We start from the raw sequence: 20,921 nt of genomic DNA, 5'->3' as shown, positions 1-20,921 counted from the left end.
TCCCCAAGTCCACTTTCACATCTAATTGGTGGTCAGAAAAGAAAATTTTGTTTTCTTTTGAATTTGTAACCCCCAAGAGAATATTGGTTGGGCCACGGTTTTGGTATAACCCTTATATAAATGTATCCCTGATTTCAGCTGTAACCGTGGTCTTGGCCACGTTTTTCAACTGATTGGCCATTATTTGCTGTATTTAGGCTACTTTGTGAGTAGAGAACCATCTTACAGAAAAATGTCAACATACGTAAATATTTTGGAACAGTCGCGAGGCCCGCCGATATATAGTGATGTTTACCGATTGGCGGACAACAACGCGGGTATTGTTTAATCGTCATTGAATTTTACTATGAACAAGAACATAGACTTTTTGGGGACTCTAATGCGCAATTTGAGGTGCTATGGTAATGGTTGTAAAAGCGTAATTAACTTTGACTATTCAGAAATTATTTTGCCCTCCTTCCATAGTTATTTATTTCTATTTAGTCAAATCAATATTTATATTAAAATTTGTTCACCTTTATGAGCTAGATTTGTGAAATATTATGCTATGCAAAATTTGCATTAAAGACTGAAAATAAGGGCCGGCAACGCGGACCGGTCCAGCTAGTTTTGAATAATTACAACTCTCATAAAATGTGATGTAAGAGTCCGATTGTCTTCAAATTTCACACATCCCAATCATTTTATTAGCCCAAGGTCTGGTGTAAAGATGGAGTATATCGGTCCACTTCTTCTGGTACCTCCCCCACAAATGGTCGAAATTTTCAAAAAAAAAAAAAAATATATATATATTTTCTGCACAGAATGGGAAGCAATAATCTAATTTTCAATAACATAACGCTCAAAGAAAGGGAAATAAGGATCCAACTCTCCACAAATTTCACACATATAAGCATTTTTGCTAACCCCAGATCTGTTTTGAAGATGATATATATCTGCGAACACCTGCTGGTACCTCACCCACAAAGGGACACAATTTTCAATATTTTTATCTGTCATAAATTGAGAAACAACTCAGCGATTCTTTACAATTGATTTATCCATCCGCTATTTTAACATTTATATCACATTTATTTAGGTCCGATACGAAATGAACAATATTGACCCATTCTTTCAAAACCCACTCCACAGAGGGTGAAGAGGGCTGAGGGTATACATCTGTCGGTAACACCGACCGATACTTTTTTACTTGTTTTATTAACACAGATAGACACATTTTAATTAATTATACATTTTTTTTTATTAATTTTTACTTAATGTTATTAATATTTTATTAATTTTTACTTAATACACCTCGCACTCAAATGTTCTCTTAGGCCTCTCACAATGAAATGTCTCATAGAATTCCTTGACATTCGTTAGAATGGACATCACTTTTAAGCTTCCCGATATGTATTCTCCATTGGGCACAAATGGCAGGCCTGTGACCGCGTGATTAATATCATTACACCATAGTTGGGCAAAATGAATGAAAAACAATTGGTGATTTTGGTATTGCAAATTGGGCAAAGCTTCGCTGGATATATTCAAGCCAACTAGCAATGGACTGTTGTACCACGTTGCAAAGGTCTTGTAGGCCCAACGTAGACCTTCAGCATCAACAATGTTTTCCAATTCTGGCTGTAATTCGGGTAATTTAGTTCCTGCATAAATGTAACTACTAGTTTGTTGGAGTTGTGAATAACAGTTACGGCGCATGATCAAGGTATCGGGAAGTTTTCCATTGTTCCAATAACTATATTGGCCATCGGGGTCATAGAAGATGCCTTCCTCGTCTATGGCATGTAGCATTTCGTGGGCCAGGAAAAATCCCAGTTGACTTAATTTTATGGAAACGGGATATGTAGAGTGCCAGAAAAAGAGGGGCTGTAAGAAGCCCACCGGCACCAATAGTGTGTTTTCTTCTTTTATGTATCTCGGCAGGAGACTTGGGGATATGGAATCGAGGTAGCTTGTTGGGGTAGTGGAATTTAAATTTTCTTTGATTTCCATGGATTTCAAAATAAATATCGATTTCAAATTACCACAAATGTCATTTACATCGATAAGTAATTGTTCATATTTTTGGAAACCATCACTATTTTCGTGGGATTTTATTTTCACCTTCAGGGCCTTTAGTTTTTGCTTGATACGTTTTTGTAGTTTTTCCGATAACCGATCGTTTTGGCGCAAAGAAAATTCCATTACGGTACGCAAATCGTAGACCATGTTTATGACAGCCTGTTCGGCATCCTTGACATTGGTGCGATGATAGACCATATTGTCGACAATCGAGCTGAAATGTCTTCGTGTTAGACCAACACAGCCCCTTTGCAAGGCTTCGTAGGAGTATGGAAAGGGTGTCAGCATAAAATTCCTCAACAATGAATAGAAAATATAATTTGCCACAATTTTCTTGGGGGTACGTTTCATAAGTTTGATTAGATTTTTATGGTAAACGGGACACATATCGAAAATTTTCCCCTTGGGCAGGGTGTCATCCAGTGTAATTTCCAAATATTTCAACAAATCCAATTCATCGGGATATTCTCTTTTCAAATAGTCCACATATTCATAAGGGTGAGAGAGAGTACTGGTGTCATTTGTGGTGGCCATAGCCAAAGCCACCTCAAAACCCAAAATCTCTTGGGCCACCATTTCGGAGAGTATTTCTTCCACTCCCAAATAATTTCTCAAATGTTGAATAATTGCCGATCGATATTCTTCCAGCATTACCTTATAGGCAGGATTCAAATACATTTCGGGCTTTGCCAAACCAAATGAGGGTAAATCAAAATACACTGTGTTCCGTCGTCTTCTATCGTGGGAATCTTTGCGTACATATCTGCCCACAATTATTTGCAAATCATACTTTTGGGAAATCTCTGCCACAGTTTTCAGCCAATCAAAGTCCGTTTCGGACCAATTTTCATCTAAAACCGGCATTTGTCCAAATTCTGCAATGATCTCCTTCAATTTGGTAACATACGACCATCCCGATTGGCTGATATCCAGGCATGAATTATAAAAATCTTTCACTTTTCGTTCGCTCACAGTATCCAATGTTACATTCGGACTGTTCAGCATGGAGAACATAATATGTTCCAAGTCAGCCTGCAGGTTTCCCAAAACACTTGTCTCCGCCTGATGACTTAAAGTGGCCGGATAGATACGTGGAAAATTACCGCACGAAAATTCATAGAAATTTTTACACGGATCAGCAGCTGCATTCATAAATTTTAAAATATTTCTTGCCTTGGTCACGGTGGGCAATTCTGCAGATCTGCCAAGTTCCAGAAAGAGTAGAAATAAAATTCCTCTTATAAATCCGTATTTAAAATACTTCCTCATTTTTAAATTACTCTCCGCGTTATTATTGCTCGAATGGGATTTTAAAAACTGTTCTGTGTAAGATTTTTTAAATTTAAATTTGCCAAATTTTATAATTTGTCGATTTAAAACAAACATTTTTTGCTAAAGGTTATCAAGATCTTCGAAATTGCTGTTGTAGTTGAATAGAAAAAAAGAAACTATTTCAAGACCTAGACTGATTTTGTTTTGATGCACTGCACTGTGGTACCAATGGCCAGCAAAAGTTTCACATTTAGAAGTCTGATAACTCTTTAACATAAGCTAGAAAGTTATGGGAAGAAATTACTTACCAAACTCTCACTACGAAGCAATAAAGAACGAATTTATGTTTAATGTTACCGAACATTAATTGTTGGCAATAGCAGACAGTAAAGTGGGGAAATCGATCGATACATCCAAATATCGACTTTTCGAAATTTTAACGTCTTCTACAAAATATTATTTTCGTCTGTTACTTTTGCTCAAACCGCAACAGTTATCAATCTGCACCAACAAAGCATATTACAGGGTGAGATGAAAAAACTGCACCCAGCTTCCGACTGCTTTTATTTCTAAACCACTGGTCCGACAGCTGTTAAAATTATTCCAGAGACAGCTCATTATATTTTTTACAAGCGTATAAAAGCATTTTGGTGAGCATTTTCCAGAAAAAAAGTTATTCGTTATGGAATTCAAGCGTGATAGTATGATTTCTTTATATTTGGGTGGAAAGCCACAATTGGCTATCGTTAGAGCACTCCAGCATGTACCATCGCTCGTAACCGTGATATTGGTAGCGTAGATCGACGTCAAGCAATTGGACGGAAGAAAACAGCAACATCAGCAGAAATGGTTCGAAAAGTAAAGAAGCGACTTGATCGAAACCCGCGTCGCAGTGGCCGAAAAATAACTCGTGAGCTAAACATGTCGCAATATTCCATTCCCAAATATTGAAAACTGAGCTCGGGGTGAAGCCATTGAAATTCCAAAATGTGCAAGAACTTACACCGCAACAGAAAGAAATAGACTCAAAAGAGCTAAAGAGTTTCTTCGCTTGGCCGAAAGTGGTTTTCCCCGATTAGAAAGCATTGGTTGTCCAGCAGTTTGTAAACATACAAAACGATCGTGTTTACTTGCCAAAGAGGTCGGCTGAAAATGTGTACCTTCGGTTGGCCACCAGAACTCACGAGCCGGCCATGGTGATGGTCGCCATAACAGCCGATGGTCGCTCTCCGCTCGTATTAATCGACCGTGGCATCATAATAAATACCGAATATTATCGCGAAAATATTCTGGAGGGTGTATTAAAGCCTTGAGCATGCAAACATTTTGGCCGCAACGAAATGAGTTTCCTCGCTTCATTTCCAGCTCACAATGGCCACCAAAATCTCCGGATACCAATCCGTTGGACTTTTGTGCCTGAAGTATTTTGGAAAGCATGGTAGGCACCAAAAAATACCAAAGTGTTGATCACCACAAGCAAGCGCTTCGTCAGGAATGGGCCAAAATACCGCAGAGCATCATTCGGGCGGCGTGTGAAGGTTTCATTGGCACTTTGAAGGCCATAATTCCTCCCAAAGGTGACCAATTCGAACAAATCTAAACTTATTCTAAAATTTAATGCTATTTCCGACATTTTTTGCTTTCATTTAAATAAATTAAAAAAAAAAATGTAAAAATTATGGCGTTTGACTTTGTTGCAGTTTTTTTTTGTCTAACCCTGTATATCCGATTCCAATGAAATTCAGAATGTGTGGCGGAATTTAGTTACAATAATAAATTTGACAAATCAATTAGAAATTGGTTAAGATTTGGATATAGCTCCCATACATATATTCTCGGCCGATTTCTCAAATTTGATGCATTATGTACCTCCGATTTCAATGAAATATAGTAGTAAGGTGACGGAATTTGGTGTAAAAGTAAATTTTGTCAAATTATATTGAAAACTAGTAAAGAAAGTCCTAAAGCCGGGCGGGGCCGATTTTATGATACCCTACACCACTTTGCTAATTTAGTTGAGCTCCACATAACAAGTAAAAGTTTTTATGGGAGAATTCAATCATACACCCTATGATTATAATTATAATTTAAAATTTAAAGGACTAAATACGCCGAAGCATTTGTATCTTTTAAATTCGGACTTGTATTGCCCATTTGGTGCAAAATTAATTCTAAATCAGATAAAGATATATATGGGAGCTAAATCCAAATCTGAACCGATCTCGATAAAATTTGGCAAAGATATTTCTGAGCTGTATTTTATATATTTCCCTGAATATCGTTGTTACGGAGTGCATATTTCGGCTGTGGGTAACAAATACAACAAATCGAATGAACAATATATATGGGAGCTATAGCTATATCTTAACCGATCTTCACCAAATTTGGCATACTACCTTCTAAACTCAATTCGGTCGTATGAGCCAAATTTCATCCCATTTGGGCAAATATTAGACGTTTGGTGCAAAGGTAAATCGGACGAAGTTATATATGGGAGCTATATCCAAATCTGACCCGATCTCGATAAAATTTAGCAAAGGTATTTCTGAGCTGCATTTGATATATTTCCCCAAATATTGTTGTTACAGAGTGCATATTACGGCTGCGGAGGACAAAAAAAAAAACAAATCGAATGGACAATATATATGGGAGCTATAGCTATATCTGAACCGATTTCCATCAAATTTGGCATGCTTATTTTTAGGCCTAATTTGGTTGCATGTGCAAAATTCCATACTATTCGGGCTGATATTACACGTTTGGTGCACAATAAAAGGCAAATCGGACGAAAATATATATGGGAACTATATCTAAATTTTTACCGATTATCTCTAATTTCAATAGGGTTCGTCCTTGGGCCAAACAAATGTTGTTTGGAAAATTTCATCTCAATCGGATAATAAATGCGACCTGCGTTTTGTTCACAAAAATACATGGACAGACGGACGGACAGACGGACTGACATGCATAAATCAACTCAGAAAGTGATTCTATGCAGATCATCAAAAGAAACTATGGGTCTATCTCGTTTTCTTTTGCCTGTTACAAACAAATGCACAAAGACATAATACCCTGACCACCTTGTGGTGTAGGGTATAAATAGCTCCCATATATACATTTCTGCCAATTTTATGTAATTTGTGCACCACACACGATATGTAAGTCCGATTCCAATGAAATTCAGACTGAGAGACGAAATTTGGTACAAAATAATTTCGCGAAGTTCAATATAACTTCGCGTTTCGTGCTCGCTTGGCATTTCCTATGAAATTAATAAATCCAAAGGACAAATACTTCGAGTATGCGGACTAAATTTGTCATGTTCCTGATTTTCTCATGGTCAGCTTTTCCTAGCATGTTCACGCGTTGGTAGGCAGAGCTATTTGTTGTTTACACATTAAAGTTTTGCAATAATTCGGCTTTTTAAATTTTTGAATTTGTTTTATTTTATTTTTAAACCAATAAATATTCGTGTATAAAATTTTGAATGCATATAAAGTCCAAAGGGGTAGCGAAGCATAATATAAGGAAACAGTGCATGATTTTCTTCAAACGTACATTTTTAAGGGAATAATTGTTGACTATAAATTGTGGAGTAGGGTATCAAAAAATGGGTCACGTTCATTTTTCGCTTCTCCCTGCAATTCATTTTCAAAACATTGTCAAAATATGAGCACGCAATCAGCCATCCTAAATTTGACGGACTACTAGACAGCCAGGACTAGATCGCCTCAGGCAAGTAATTTTCATTTATTTTTGCCTCAATATGATATTTGTTTCCTTTTCCAGATATACAAACACGCACACACACATCCTTATAATTTTAAAGGATATTCCAATTGGCATCAGCATTAATCACATACACTGGTGGCCAAAACTAAAGCAACTGAAATTACAAGGAGAATGAATGCCCTGTAACTTTTTCAAAAATTAAGAAAATGAGAAAGTTTTTCTTGTTTTAAATTAGGTACTTTATTCACTTTTTAAAAACCTAAATCATAAAACCAAAATTAATTTTTATATAAAAAATAATGTTTGGTAAAGTCAATTAACCCGATTTTGGCTTGGTCAAAACAAAAGCAACTCTGTTGTACATTCATATGACCGCTTCAATTTCAGTTGTTTTTACTGTGATATTTATCGCTTTTTGCTTCCTTCGACAATTTCGCTTGTCATAAATCCTTTTTGAGAAGTTTTTTACAACAGTATGTGTTTTTCTTTTCGTTTTTTAAGTACTGCCCAATTTTTTTTAAAAAATGGCTAAAAGCAAATACAGTACCTGAATAAAATAGCAAATTATCAGTGATAATCAAAACAACATATCACAGAAAATGATTTCCGAGAAATATTTCATAAATATTTATGTGATTTCATAATTATTTCTGTATACTAAGTCGGTTTTTTAAAACTGGATCAGTAGTAACAGTCTATAACGGATGAAGGCCGTGAAAAACTTCAGCCCGTACTGATGCACAAATTGTGAGAGAAATAAAAAACAACTATTTAAGAGTTCAACTGGATTGGTGAGAGAGCAATCATTGGATATAAGCTCGAGATCAGTGCGTAGGTCATTCTATTTTTCCACATATTATTTTTCGTTCAAAATTATTTTTGTATTTTTATTTTTAGTATCTTAAAAGTGAATTAAACTCCTCCTTTAAAACTGGAAAAATAATTACGATTTGTTTATTTTTGTAAAAGTTACAGGACATTTTATCTTTGCGATTTAAGTTGCTTTAGTTTTGGCCACCAGTGTATGTATTTATAACTACCTAACGCACATGCTGGCATCAAAAGAAGAAAAAGGACATATTTTTAGAATACATCTTACTATCAGGCAAACACATGGTCAAATGTATCTTTGTAAGTAGGTAGATAGGACCCATCGTGTAGAAAATATTCTTGTTTTCCCTGGTACCAGTTAATCAATGAATGTATCTAAAAATAGTTTTCCTAATTAGATACAATCGCTGACACTCACCATGAGGTCACAACAGACCACTTGACAACGATGTCAAGAATTGTCATTGTACCAATTAAACAATTGTAAAACATAAATACAAATAAATAAACCCTAAAAAATTTGTTTCTAAAAATAAAAGAAAAAATTAGTTGGTCGCTAAATTTATATTGTGTTCATTTGACCAACGATTGCAACCAGTCAGGTTGGCCGAGCGGTCTAAGGCGCCAGATTTAAGCTCTGGTTCCCGAGAGGGAGCGTGGGTTCGAACCCCACACCTGACATAAAGCAGTAGAGTCATTCGAATTTTGTTGGTTTTTATACAATTTTTGTTTTGTTTTTGTAATTATAATAAGACAGGGTGTATCAAAATGGTGACGATAAATGTGAAAGTGTGGAAAGAAATAGTATTTGTCTTAATTGTAAGATAAAATAAGGAAAACTATTACAATGTTGAAACATTTTTAAAAATGCATATGTATTTTATATAAGTGAAAATTAAATAGATCACATAATAATTTAACAAAAATCTTATCCCTGGAATGAAAATCTTATCTTTGGAATTAAATTTTACCCAATTTTGGTTTACCTTACAGAAAGTTACCGAGTATGTTATAATATTAAATCTCTTGTATGTCTTGTAAAATTCGAATTAAACCAGTAAAGAAAGTCTTAAAGTCGGTCGGGGCCGACTTTATGATACCCTACACCACGTTGCTAACTTAGTAGGGCTCCGCATATCTACAAAACGTTTTTATGGGAGAATTCAATCATACTCGCTATGATTATAATTATAATTTAAAGTTCAAAGGGCTAAATATGCCGAAGCAGTTGTATCTTTTAAATTCGGACTTGCATTACCCATTTGGTGCACAATTAATTTGAAATCGGATAAAGATATATATGGGAGCTATATCCAAATCGGAACCGATCTCGATAAAATTTGGCAAAGATATTTCTGAGCTGCATTTGATATATTTCCTTGAATATCGTTGTTACGAAGTGCATATTACGGCTGCGGAGGACAAAAATAATAAATCGGATGAACAATATGTATGGGAGCTATAGCTATATCTGAACCGATTTCGATTATTTTCAGGCCTAATCTGCTTGTATGTGCAAAATTCCATACTATTCGGACTGATATTACACGTTTGGTGCACAATAAAAGGCAAATCGGACGAAGATATATATGGGAGCTATATCTAAATTTTGACCGGTTATCTCCAATTTCAATAGGGTTCGTCCTTGGGCCAAACAAATGATTTGTGCAAAATTTCATCGGGATAGGGCAATAAATGCGAACTGTACTTTGTTTACAAAAATTCATGGACAGACGGACGGACGGACATGCATAAATCGACTCAGAATGTGATTATATGCAGATCATCAAAAGGAACTATGGGTCTATCTCGTTTCCTTTTGCCTGTTACAAACAAATGCACAAAGACATAATACCCTGACCACCTTGTGGTGTAGGGTATAAAAATCACATCGAATTTCGAAGTATAGTAATCTCGATGTATCACAGATGGCTTATAAGATTATCTACGCCGAAATTTAAATTTTCCAAAAGTGAAAAAGCATTGGAATTTGTAGTCGCAAAAAGTGGCCAGTCAGGTTGGCCGAGCGGTCTAAGGCGCCAGATTTAAGCTCTGGTTCCCGAGAGGGAGCGTGGGTTCGAACCCCACACCTGACATAAAGCAGTAGAATCATTCGAATTTTGTTGGATTTTATAATATTTTTTGTTTTTGTAATTATAATAAAACAGGGTAAATCAAAATGGTGGCGATAGGTTTGAAAGTGTGAAAACATCATATGTCTTAATTGAAAAGTAAAATGAGAAAACTCTTAAAATGTTGAAAAATTTTAAAAAATGCATAGGTATTTTATAAGTGAAAATTAAATAGATCACATAATAATTTAATAATAATTTAATTTATGCCTGAAATAAAAATATTATCTTTGTTATTACTAAAGTTTTGTTTACCTTACAGAAAGTATTATAACATTAAGTCTCTTTTATGTCTTGTCGAATAAAAATAATCACAGCGAATTTCGAGATATAGTAATCTCGATAATTTATACCGAAATCTATGAAATTTTTACCTCTTCCATTTTTCCTTACATCATATACCTATAGTGTATTTGGCAATCTTACTGATAAAAATTCTCGGCTTACTTTGGTCGAAAATTTTAATCCTCAAGCGCCGGCCATGGTGATGGTGTGGGCCGCCATAACAGCCGATGGTCGCTCTCCTCTCGTATTAATCGACCATGGCATCAGAATCAATATCGAATATTATTGCGAAAATATTCTGGAGGGTGTATAAAGCCTTGGACACACAAACGTTTTGGCCGCAAACCTTGGACATTCCAACAGGACTCAGCACAATCGTACTCAGCACGCGCCACCCAAGAATGTTTGCAAAATGAGGTTCCTCGCTTCATTTCCAGCGCACAATGGCCACCAAAATCTCGGGATACCCATCTGTGGAACTATTGTGTCTGGAGTATTTTCAGAAGCAATACCAGGAGTATTTTGGAAAATACCAAAGTATCGATCACCTCAAGCAAGCGCTTCGCCGGGAATGGGCCAAAATACCGCAGAACAACATCCGGGCAGCGTGTGACGGTTTCATTGGCAGTTTGAAGGCCATAATTCGTGCCAGAGGTGACAAATTCGAACAAATCTTAAATTATTCTAAAATTTGATGCTATTTCCGTCATTTTTTTGGTTTCATTCAATAAAATTTAAAAAAAAAATTAAAAATTATGGCGTTTGACTTTGTTGCAGTTTTTTGTATCTCACCCTGTATATGTCAATATACCCTCTTTTTGAAGTTGGCGGGTATAAAAATACCAAATCGTGGACCCATATAGGATTGTAAACAAAAAAAAAATACAAAAGCTAATGATTACCTACTTCATATCAGTATTTACAAGGGACGTGGTTTACCCTTCAAAATATATTAAAAGGCTCATAAAACTTGATGAACTCTTTAACAATTTAGTAAAATCCCATTTCTCAAATCAACACATAAAGTTATGGACATAGTTATGCTTGTCGTCAGGTTGGCCGAGCGGTCTAAGGCGCCAGATTTAAGCTCTGGTTCCCGAGAGGGAGCGTGGGTTCGAACCCCACACCTGACAAGCAATATATAAATATTTTGGAATTAATTAAGAAGAATATTTAGAAAATCTGGAAAATATTTTATTACATTTTACTCAAACAGAAAAATTACGGAGAGTTTAAATAAATTGTTATAAAAAAATCATTTGAAATGCACTTCTGAAAAATTTTAAACTTTGTTAAATTTATCAATCGACTTAGAATTTTTCAGCGATCGGGAATAGCTTCAAATCTTGCAAACAGAATGGACATTTTAACAAAATGACTTCTTCGCGGTATGAAATCAAATATTAAACAAATAATATCTTTAGATATTAAAATATTTGAGATATTTGAGTGCTAAAATTCATTGCAATCTTGATTTCAACAAAAAAAATATAAGCAGTTTGCTGTAGGTATCATATATGACCACCTTAACCCCTTTAACATTTTTATTGAATGAATCATAAAAAAAATGAAATAAAGACTGCTTTTCCACACACTCGCTACAATGATGAACCCATTGAAGGTTTTCATGACGATCACATGAACCCATCGCACAAATGAACACACAAAGTTATCGAAAGTTTTGCGATTGTCGTCAGGTTGGCCGAGCGGTCTAAGGCGCCAGATTTAAGCTCTGGTTCCCGAGAGGGAGCGTGGGTTCGAACCCCACACCTGACATGCAAAATGTATGGATCAACAAGTTTTTTATATTCAAATGAAGAAACAATTTGTAAGTAAACAAGGAGTGGTGAGAAGAAATTTAGGAAACGGATTGGATTTTTGATTAAAGTAAGGTTTGATCTACTCAGAAGTATCTAAGAAATTTATAAATTTTTACTTTTTCGGAATAGCAAAAAATTATATACATAATACTTTTGTGTTTATAATAATGGCAATGCATGCAGCTAGCAATGTACAGTCAGGTTGGCCGAGCGGTCTAAGGCGCCAGATTTAAGCTCTGGTTCCCGAGAGGGAGCGTGGGTTCGAACCCCACACCTGACAGACAAAATATGTTTATTATATTTAGAAACTATAAAAAAAAACATAACAAAATATAAAATTGGTGGGAAATAATAATAATTAATAAAATAATTTTAATTTGATTTCCGGTGGACAAAATCGTTATGTATGTATGTGTGTATACTCAAAAAAGAAGAATTAATGATTGGTTAGGCAGAATCATGTTAAATTTGCTTACAAATTGCAACCATTTGTAAGCAAATTTAACATGAACACACAGAGTCTACTTAAATATTTGAAACCGAGTCCTGTCAATGCCAAGTTGATTCATATAAAGTTGTTTATTTTTTGGCAATCCATTCAAAAGCCTAAAACACTAAATATATTTTGTCAGAAGGGTTTGTACTCCCGACTAAAATAAAATACAAATATTCAGCCAAATAGATTGGAAAAGTACGACCATGACCGTCGCTTAACAAAAATCCGGTGGTACCTTCATACAGGGGCTGTACCAAAACATGTATGCTTTTTTGTCCATAGCATTTCTGCATTACATGAACTCAAATTGACGAAAAAATTAAGAAGTTAATTGGAAAATATGAACAAAAAAGTAGACCGACATGACTTAGTTTCTTGAAGTACTGCAAATTTCAAAACCATTTATTTATACCTAAAATTATGGGGGGAGGGGCTTTTTATGCCCTCCACCTTGGAAAAGGGCATTCCGTTTGTAACACCCCAAAATATTTGTCATAGACCCCATAAAGTATATATATTCTTGATCAGCATAAAATTCTAAGTCGATTTATCGATGTCCGTCTTTCTGTCTGTCTGCCTTTGAAACCACGATACGATATTTGACGTAGAGTTTTAAAATTTGGCACAGTAGTTTGTATTGTGTCTAGGATGGTTGGCATTGAAAATTAGATATATCGGTATACGTTTTGGGATATAACGGTAGCTCCCGATATTCGGTTTTTATACCCTACAACACTATTTGTTGGGGAATTATAAGTTTGATTGGGCCAGAATTTATGTAACACCTCGAAATATTTGTTTCCCATATAGGAAAGATATATGGATCTTCCTAGCTCGCCGAGCTGAGTCAATCTAGCTATGTATGTCCGTCCGTCTGTCCGTCTGTCCATGTTAATTTGTAATCACGCTACAGGTCGCAATTATGGTCCGATCCTAACGAAATTTTGCACGAAGATGGGGTTAGGGCCAGAATAGAAGCATATATTGGAGATGATCGCCAAATGTTTAGGGGTTGAAATGGACCAAATACTGAAAAAATGTCGGAGGTTGCAGTAGCTATACAGGTCGCAATTATAGAGCAATCGACGCGGAATTTCGCATGTAGCTAGAGTTTAGGGCGGGAAAAAAGCCTACCAATTTGGGTGGTCATCAGATAATATTTAGCGGGTAAAGTAGATCATATCTTTGGTGTTGAAAAAAAAAAAAACAAAAATTTTCATTAAACCGCGAATATTTTAAATCCCGGCGAAATCACGAAGCCATGACAAGGTTACTTCTGATCTTTATATTGATGTCATCATCCAACAAATCGGATATATAGCAAAATATGTGCTGTCTATCAAAGAAGATATGCTTGAAAGATCTCTTATATGTTCGACAGTTCTCATTAATTCAGAATGGCCTCTTGGCAGAAAAGGAAAAACGTCTAAAAAATCGCATACAAATATCTCTCTTAAGATGAAATATTGATTTTGTAATATTTTCTCATATATTTTCAATTTTGTCATATTTTTGGCATATTTTCAATTTGAATTAAACATTTGGTAATATTTCTACAGCTAACAAAACTAAGTAGTTAGGATATCAGGATATCATATACAGATCGCATTTATGGCCCGATCCTTATGAAATTTTGCATGGGGATAAGATGAGTGTCAGAATAGAAGCCTACTCTTTTTGGAGATAATCGCCATATATTTAGGGGTTGAAATGGACAAAAAAACTGCAAAATTGTCAGCAAGTCATAATTATCACGCGCATTTGAATGGAGGTTACCAGACATTGCAAAAGCCAAATAGTTTTGGATGGCCATCCAAATGAAATAGTTTGCCAACTTTTGTAGACAAAATACGAAAATATCCATTCCAGTGACTTTTTGGAGAATTCACAAATACAGGAAAGACGCACTTCTGACTATTTCGTTAAGGCTGATTTCGTTGAAGAATATAGTCAAATGTCTGTATCTCATATAGATGCGTTTTAGTCAAAAACCAAAAATAAATGTTAATCTTTTGCCACTTCTAAGAGATTATAGGTCTTTGGGAAATATTGGTTCCAGATCTAGGAAGACCATTTACGTGCAACATCTACCAATAAATTGGAAATGAGCAAATTAGTTAAAGTTTCTATTATTCGAAAATTAGAGAACGAAACCTGATGGTTTGCTTTTATTATTTGTCACAATATCTTGTGGAATTCTTTCGAGTATCTGGCCTATATAAACTGTATCGTTTATTATAGTGTTGTAGGGTATTCAAAGGTCGGCCCCGCTCGACTGTAGCCTTTGCTTACTTGTTTTTTGATGGTGTTAGCCACATTTCCCCCCAATTTGTCTAAAAATTGGTATTTGTAGTTCATTATGGGATCTAGCTCCAGTGTCACAACATTGTACATATAGATCGTCCTCGTTTTCGTATAGCCCCCATATAACGGTACCTACCGATATTCGGTATTTTGATGATTTCCGCCATATTTCTTCACGAATTTTTCTAAAAATGGTATTTGTAGTTCATTATGGGTTCTACCTCCACTCGCACAACATTGTACATATAGGTCCACTTTTTCGTATAGTCCCACATATATGGGCAGATATCGATAATCTGTATTTCGATGGTGTTGGCCACATTTTTCCGCGGACTTGTCAAAAAAATTGTATTTGTAGTTTATTATGGGTTCTAGCTCCAGTGACAGAACATTGTACATACAAGGTGAGATTAAAAAACTGCAACAAAGTCAAACGCCATAATTTTTGTGAGCCCAAGGCTTTAATACACCCTCCACGATATTTTCTGATCCCACGGTCGATTAATACGAGCGGAGAGCGAATATCGGCTGTTATGGCGGCCCACACCATCACCATGGTCGGCGCTTGAGTTCTGTTGACTAACAGATGATGCACATTTTCAGTTGACCTCTTTGGCAAGTAAACACGATCATATTGTTTGTTTACAATCTGCTGGCCAACGAATGTTTTCTCATCAGATAAAAACTAAATTTGGCAGTTCACCACTTTCGGCCAAGCTAAGCAACTCTTTAGCTCTTTTGAGTATATTTTCTCTCTTTAGGGGTGTAAGTTCTTGCACTTTTTCGAATTTCAATGGCTTTACCCCGAGCTCATTTTTCAATATTTGCCGAATGGAATATTGCGATATGTTAAGCTCACGAGTCTTTTTGGCCAATGCGATGCGGGTTTCGATCAAGTCGCTTCTTTACTCTTCGAATCATTTCTGCTGACGTTGCTGTTTTCTTCCAAATTTAAATAAATCACACTTTCACGCTTGAATTCCATTACGAATAACTTTTTTTCTGGAAAATTCTCACCAAAATGCTTTTGTACGCTTGTAAACAATATAATGAGCTGTCACTGAAATAATTTTAACAGCTGTCGGACGAGTTGTTTAGAAATGGCAGCAGTCTAAAGTTGGTTGCAGTGTTTTCATCTCACCCTGTATATATATAAAATAAATAGATCTTAGCTATTCTCCTTACATGTCAAGAACCGCTGGGCAATTCTCGCCAATTCGGAATGGACTCTTGGCAGAAAATTAAAAAATCTAAAAAAAACGCGTATAAATATGAAAAAATGAAAATTTCCTGATTTTGCAGTCGTTCTACAGATTACAATTGAAAACCAATCGACACGGGATTTCGGATGAGAAGAGAGTTAAGGGCTTGCAAGAAGTCTGGCATTTTGGATGACCATTGGATTATATTTAGCTGAAAAATGGACCATAACTTTTATGTGAAATTGTTTCGACGGAGTGCGTAAATATAGGGCAAATATCCCTGTTCAAAAAGCTAGTGGTAAACTTCTGGGAAGTGCTCTATGACATGATTTCTAAAACGAAATCTTTCAAAATGGATTTGGACATAAGAGGGCTTCCAAGATATTGTAGTGTTGTAGGGTATTACTTAGTCGGCCCCGCACGACTATAGCCTTTGCTTACTTGATTAAGATGGGCTTACAATTTTCCAGTAGCTTTTTTGTTTGGATAATTATGTGTAAAAACTTATATACATATTCGCACACAGTCAGGTTGGCCGAGCGGTCTAAGGCGCCAGATTTAAGCTCTGGTTCCCGAGAGGGAGCGTGGGTTCGAACCCCACACCTGACAAGCTGCAATTTTATGCAACACAACGTTCAAACCTAAAAGGAATTTTCAGAAAACAAATAATAAACCCTCAAATCTGCAATAACAGTTATTTCCCACATCCGTCTACTGCCAATGAATAATTACAAAGTAAAATTCACATCAAAGCTTGGCGATGTGAAACAGGAAGAAAGAAAGGATGCAAATAAAACAATGGAAAACAAATATGTGTGTGTGTTCCACTTTTCTTTACTGCATTCGCCCGTCAAAGTAATAATTGACTGTGCAAAACGAAAAAAACACACACACATACAAACAAAAAACTTTCTGCTCCAATTCAGAGCAGACAGAAAGAATTTTTCAACGGCAAACAAAAGCATACGTTCAACAAAGTACTTGGGTCTGAACCAGGTTGTAATATTGCAACGCCATAGAAATTGAGTCAAAGTTCATTGCAGCATCACAAAAATGGTTTGGGCGTGTAACAAATGCTGAGTCTATTTCCCCCACGCCTGGGAATTGAAAACTACCAAGGTGTACGAAGGTGTGCATGTGAGTGTGTCTCTTTTTTTGGAGGACGCAGACCTAATGAATAACTCCACTCGCCATTTTCAATGGTACTCCACACAGTCTATGAACACAATGAAACTGGTATATGAACCAGAAGTTTAGTGACACAAACCGGAGTACAGGAACTTAATACTTCACCGGTTCAAGAGGCGCCAAACGGAATTTGGTGAACATGAAGTCAACACGTCTGACTTAATAACTGTTGTCGAATGTCAAATTCTTTTATTTCGGTACAGAATTTTTCGTTCTAAAAGAGAAGGCAATTTAATGGATCATATTGTTTTTGGAAATAGCAGACAGTGACAGAAATTTTAATCTTTGGTTTTTAATGACCAGTAACACAAGTCCCTGAGAAATTAGACTAATTAAGAGGATGTTATGTTTGATGACAAAAGTAAATATCAATGGTTGGCATGTAAATGACAATTTAGCCAATTTTTTTATTGAATTAAGTGAATTGCCTTTCAGATTAATAATCGAAATGCTGTATAATTAAAATTACAAAGGTTGCATAAAGATACCAAATGGCTTGTGAGCTGAACATATCGTAATATTTCATTCGGCAAATATTGAAAAATTAGCTCGGGGTAAAGCCATTGAAATTCCAAAAAGTGCAAGAACTTACACCGCTATAGAAAGAAAATAGACTCAAAAGAGTTAAACTACCGAATTTGGATTTCTTCGATGAGAAAACATTTCTTGTCCAGCAGTTTGTAAATAAACAAAATTATCGTGTTTACTTGCCGAAGAGGTCAGCCATAATTCATATCAATGGTGACCAATTTGAACAAATCTAAACTTATTCTAAAATTTTTTGATATTTCCGACATTTTTTTAAATTTAAAATTAAAAAACAAGTAAGCAAAGGCTATAGTCGTGCGGGGCCGACTATGTGATACCCTACAACACTACAATATGTGAGAGGCCCCCTCATGTCCAAATCCATTTTGGAAGATTTCGCTTTTGAAATTATGTCACGAAGCACTGCCCGATATTACCCTTAGCATTTTGATCAAGGACTTTTTCCCAATATTTATGCACTCTGTCGTGCTGTTAGTTTTTGTGGTCCATTTTACGGCTAAATATAATCCAATGGTCATCCAAAATGCCAGAATTCTTCCCTGTGCTTAACTATCTTCTCAGGCGTGTCGATTGGCTTCAATTGTGTGATCAGGGTTTTTTTCTGTTTTTGGTTCATTTGAACCCCCTAATATTTGCGATCATCTCCAAAAGAAAGAGGCCCCTCTGTGTCTGCAAATTTAGACTCATCTATATGATTTGGTTGTCTACGATATTTGGCTATATTCGTCCATTCGAAATCAGCATAAAAAAATACCAAAAGTTCGCCTATTGTGTATTTCGGATATCGCCTGTAAGTAATGTTGGTATTTTTTACACAAAAGTAGTAATCCATTCTACCCGCTGTCTTAAATTCTAACTTTATTCAAGATTTCGCGTCCTTTGGTTTCTTTTTGTGACCTTTATAACGGATGCAAAATCAAGGAACATTTTGAGTTGCTGGTCCATTTCAACCCCTAAATATATTGCGGACATCTTTGAAAACAATAGACTTTGCCCTTCTGAGCCTAACCCAACCTTTGTAAAAAATTTCGTGAGGATCGAACGATAATTGCAATCTGTATATAAATAATAACCCCAACCTGTGTTGTAAAGTGCAAAAATATTACAAAAAATACACTTCAATATTATAAGTCAAATTGAAAAAATCGCATACGATAAAAAATATGAAAAAATAAAAAATGTCACAAAATACTACAAAATCTATATTAACATAATTTTTTCGCATCTTTTTATGCGATATTTTGTAGATTTTATACTTTTATGCCAAAAGGACATTCTAAATTTACAAAATTTGTCAAAATCGCTCCAGCCATTCTGGAGATATAAACATTCTAGCTAACATCCCCTTCCTTTGTATATATACATTGTATATATTTCGCTATATATATCCGATATTCTTACTATCGGCATCTACGTAACGGTCAGAATTGACATGTTCGCCTATTTGTGATTTCGCCGGGATTGAAAATATTCACGGTTTAATATAAAATTTGTCTTTTATTTAACAGAAATGTTATTGTCTATTTCACCCACTAAATATTACCCGATGACCATCAAAAAAGGCTTCTGCCCAGCCCAAAGCTCTAGCCCCATGCTGACTTTCGCTTAGATTGGTCTATAATTGTGACCTGTAAAGCGACTGCAAAATCAGGAAATTTTTCAGGTTTTGGTCCATTTCAACCCCTAAATATTATACAATCATCTCCAAAAGAAATAGGTTTCTATTCTGACCTTAACCCCACCTACATTCTAAATTTCGTGAATATCGGGCCATAATTCCGACCTGTAGAGTGATTAGAAATTAACATGGACAGACGGACATACATAGCTAGATCGACTCAGCTCGGCGAGCTAGGAAGATCCATATATACTTTCCTATGTGGGAAATCAATATTTCGCGGTTTTACATAATTTTTGGCCCAATCAAACTTATAATACCCCCAACACAAAGTGTTGTAGGGTATAAAAAAAGAAAAATTATGGCCTTTGACTTTGTTGCAATTTTTTATGTCACCCTGTATATTTGCTATTAGGTGAAGAAATGGAGATATAATCCTGAAATTTTATGTTTAAATTTGTGTTTGTATTTATTATCTGTGTTAGAGATGTGGTGGTGGTGGTTTGAAAATGGTACTAAATTTGGTGTTGGATGAAGGAATCCACAAAATTGATATTCAGTTATCTGTTAGTATCTGATGTTGAGTTCTGGTGGTGGCTTTGCAAATGCGTACTATAATTGTTTGAAAAGTATTAAATGTTACAAATTTTGAATCACTATTGGTGTCTAGGAAAGATAGATGTAGATTGTTTTGGATATGCGTACTAAATGTTACTAAGTTAGGCATTAGGAGAAGGAATAGAGCTGAAATTCGATATAGATGTCATTGTTGGTATCTGGTGCGGGTCTGTACCGAACTGTTGGAACAAATCTAAAATTTAAGGTGAACTTTTGCCTCACGAAGTAGCTGGCAATTAGTAGCTTTTATACCCTACGCCACATAGTTGTAAGGGTATTATGTATTTGTAAATTTGTTTGTAACAGCGAGATGGTAGCGAGGTAGATCCATAGTTACTTTTGATGATCTTCATAGAATCAGAATTTATGAGTCCATGTATTCCTGTGAACAAGATGCAGGTCGCATTTATTATCCGAAATTGGTGATAATCGGATCAGATTTAGATATAGCTCTCATATATATCTTCAAACGATTTCGGGTTAATTGTGCACCAAATAGCCAATATCAGTCCTAATGACCTGAATTTTGGCACATTCCACCGAATTCAGTCTAGAAGCAAGTACATTAAATTTGGTGAAAATCGGTTCAAATATAGCTATAGCTCCCATATATATGTTTAATCCGATTTGGCGTTTAAATCCCTCATAGTCGTAATATGCATTCGATAACAATGATATTTGGTACCAGATATCTTATAGAGCTCGGAAACACCTCTGCCAAATTTTTACCAAGATTGGATCAGATTTGGATATAGCTCCCATATATATGTTCAACCGATTTTGGGGTAATTGTGCACCAAATGACCAATATCT

General features: G+C 35.6%; 1 protein-coding gene and 6 non-coding genes across 7 annotated transcripts; 6 read left to right on the top strand and 1 right to left on the bottom strand.

Annotated features, from left to right (window-relative positions):
• Positions 1–1,284: 1,284 nt before the first annotated feature.
• On the bottom strand, positions 1,285–3,302 carry LOC101898976 (neprilysin-1-like). Its single transcript, XM_005190680.4, has one exon. The coding sequence runs from the start codon at positions 3,211–3,213 to the stop codon at positions 1,285–1,287; it is 1,929 nt and encodes a 642-aa protein (XP_005190737.3). The 5' UTR covers positions 3,214–3,302.
• Positions 3,303–8,493: 5,191 nt separating this feature from the next.
• On the top strand, positions 8,494–8,577 carry TRNAL-UAA (transfer RNA leucine (anticodon UAA)). The gene has a single exon. It is a non-coding gene; the product is annotated as a tRNA-Leu (tRNA).
• A 1,331-nt stretch (positions 8,578–9,908) lies between these two features.
• Positions 9,909–9,992, top strand: TRNAL-UAA (transfer RNA leucine (anticodon UAA)). The gene has a single exon. It is a non-coding gene; the product is annotated as a tRNA-Leu (tRNA).
• Positions 9,993–11,362: 1,370 nt separating this feature from the next.
• Positions 11,363–11,446, top strand: TRNAL-UAA (transfer RNA leucine (anticodon UAA)). Its single transcript has one exon. It is a non-coding gene; the product is annotated as a tRNA-Leu (tRNA).
• A 559-nt stretch (positions 11,447–12,005) lies between these two features.
• On the top strand, positions 12,006–12,089 carry TRNAL-UAA (transfer RNA leucine (anticodon UAA)). Its single transcript has one exon. It is a non-coding gene; the product is annotated as a tRNA-Leu (tRNA).
• A 240-nt stretch (positions 12,090–12,329) lies between these two features.
• TRNAL-UAA (transfer RNA leucine (anticodon UAA)) lies at positions 12,330–12,413 on the top strand. The gene has a single exon. It is a non-coding gene; the product is annotated as a tRNA-Leu (tRNA).
• Positions 12,414–16,660: 4,247 nt separating this feature from the next.
• TRNAL-UAA (transfer RNA leucine (anticodon UAA)) lies at positions 16,661–16,744 on the top strand. The gene has a single exon. It is a non-coding gene; the product is annotated as a tRNA-Leu (tRNA).
• Positions 16,745–20,921: the final 4,177 nt, after the last annotated feature.

This window comes from Musca domestica, unplaced genomic scaffold (assembly GCF_030504385.1).
Source record: "Musca domestica strain aabys unplaced genomic scaffold, Musca_domestica.polishedcontigs.V.1.1 130, whole genome shotgun sequence".
NCBI lineage: Eukaryota > Metazoa > Arthropoda > Insecta > Diptera > Muscidae > Musca > Musca domestica.
This window is presented reverse-complemented; position numbering and strand designations above follow the sequence as displayed.

Bases quoted from the DNA above. Each gene is read 5' to 3' on its own strand.
- LOC101898976 (XM_005190680.4), bottom strand. From the start codon at position 3,213: ATGAATGCAGCTGCTGATCCGTGTAAAAATTTCTATGAATTTTCGTGC.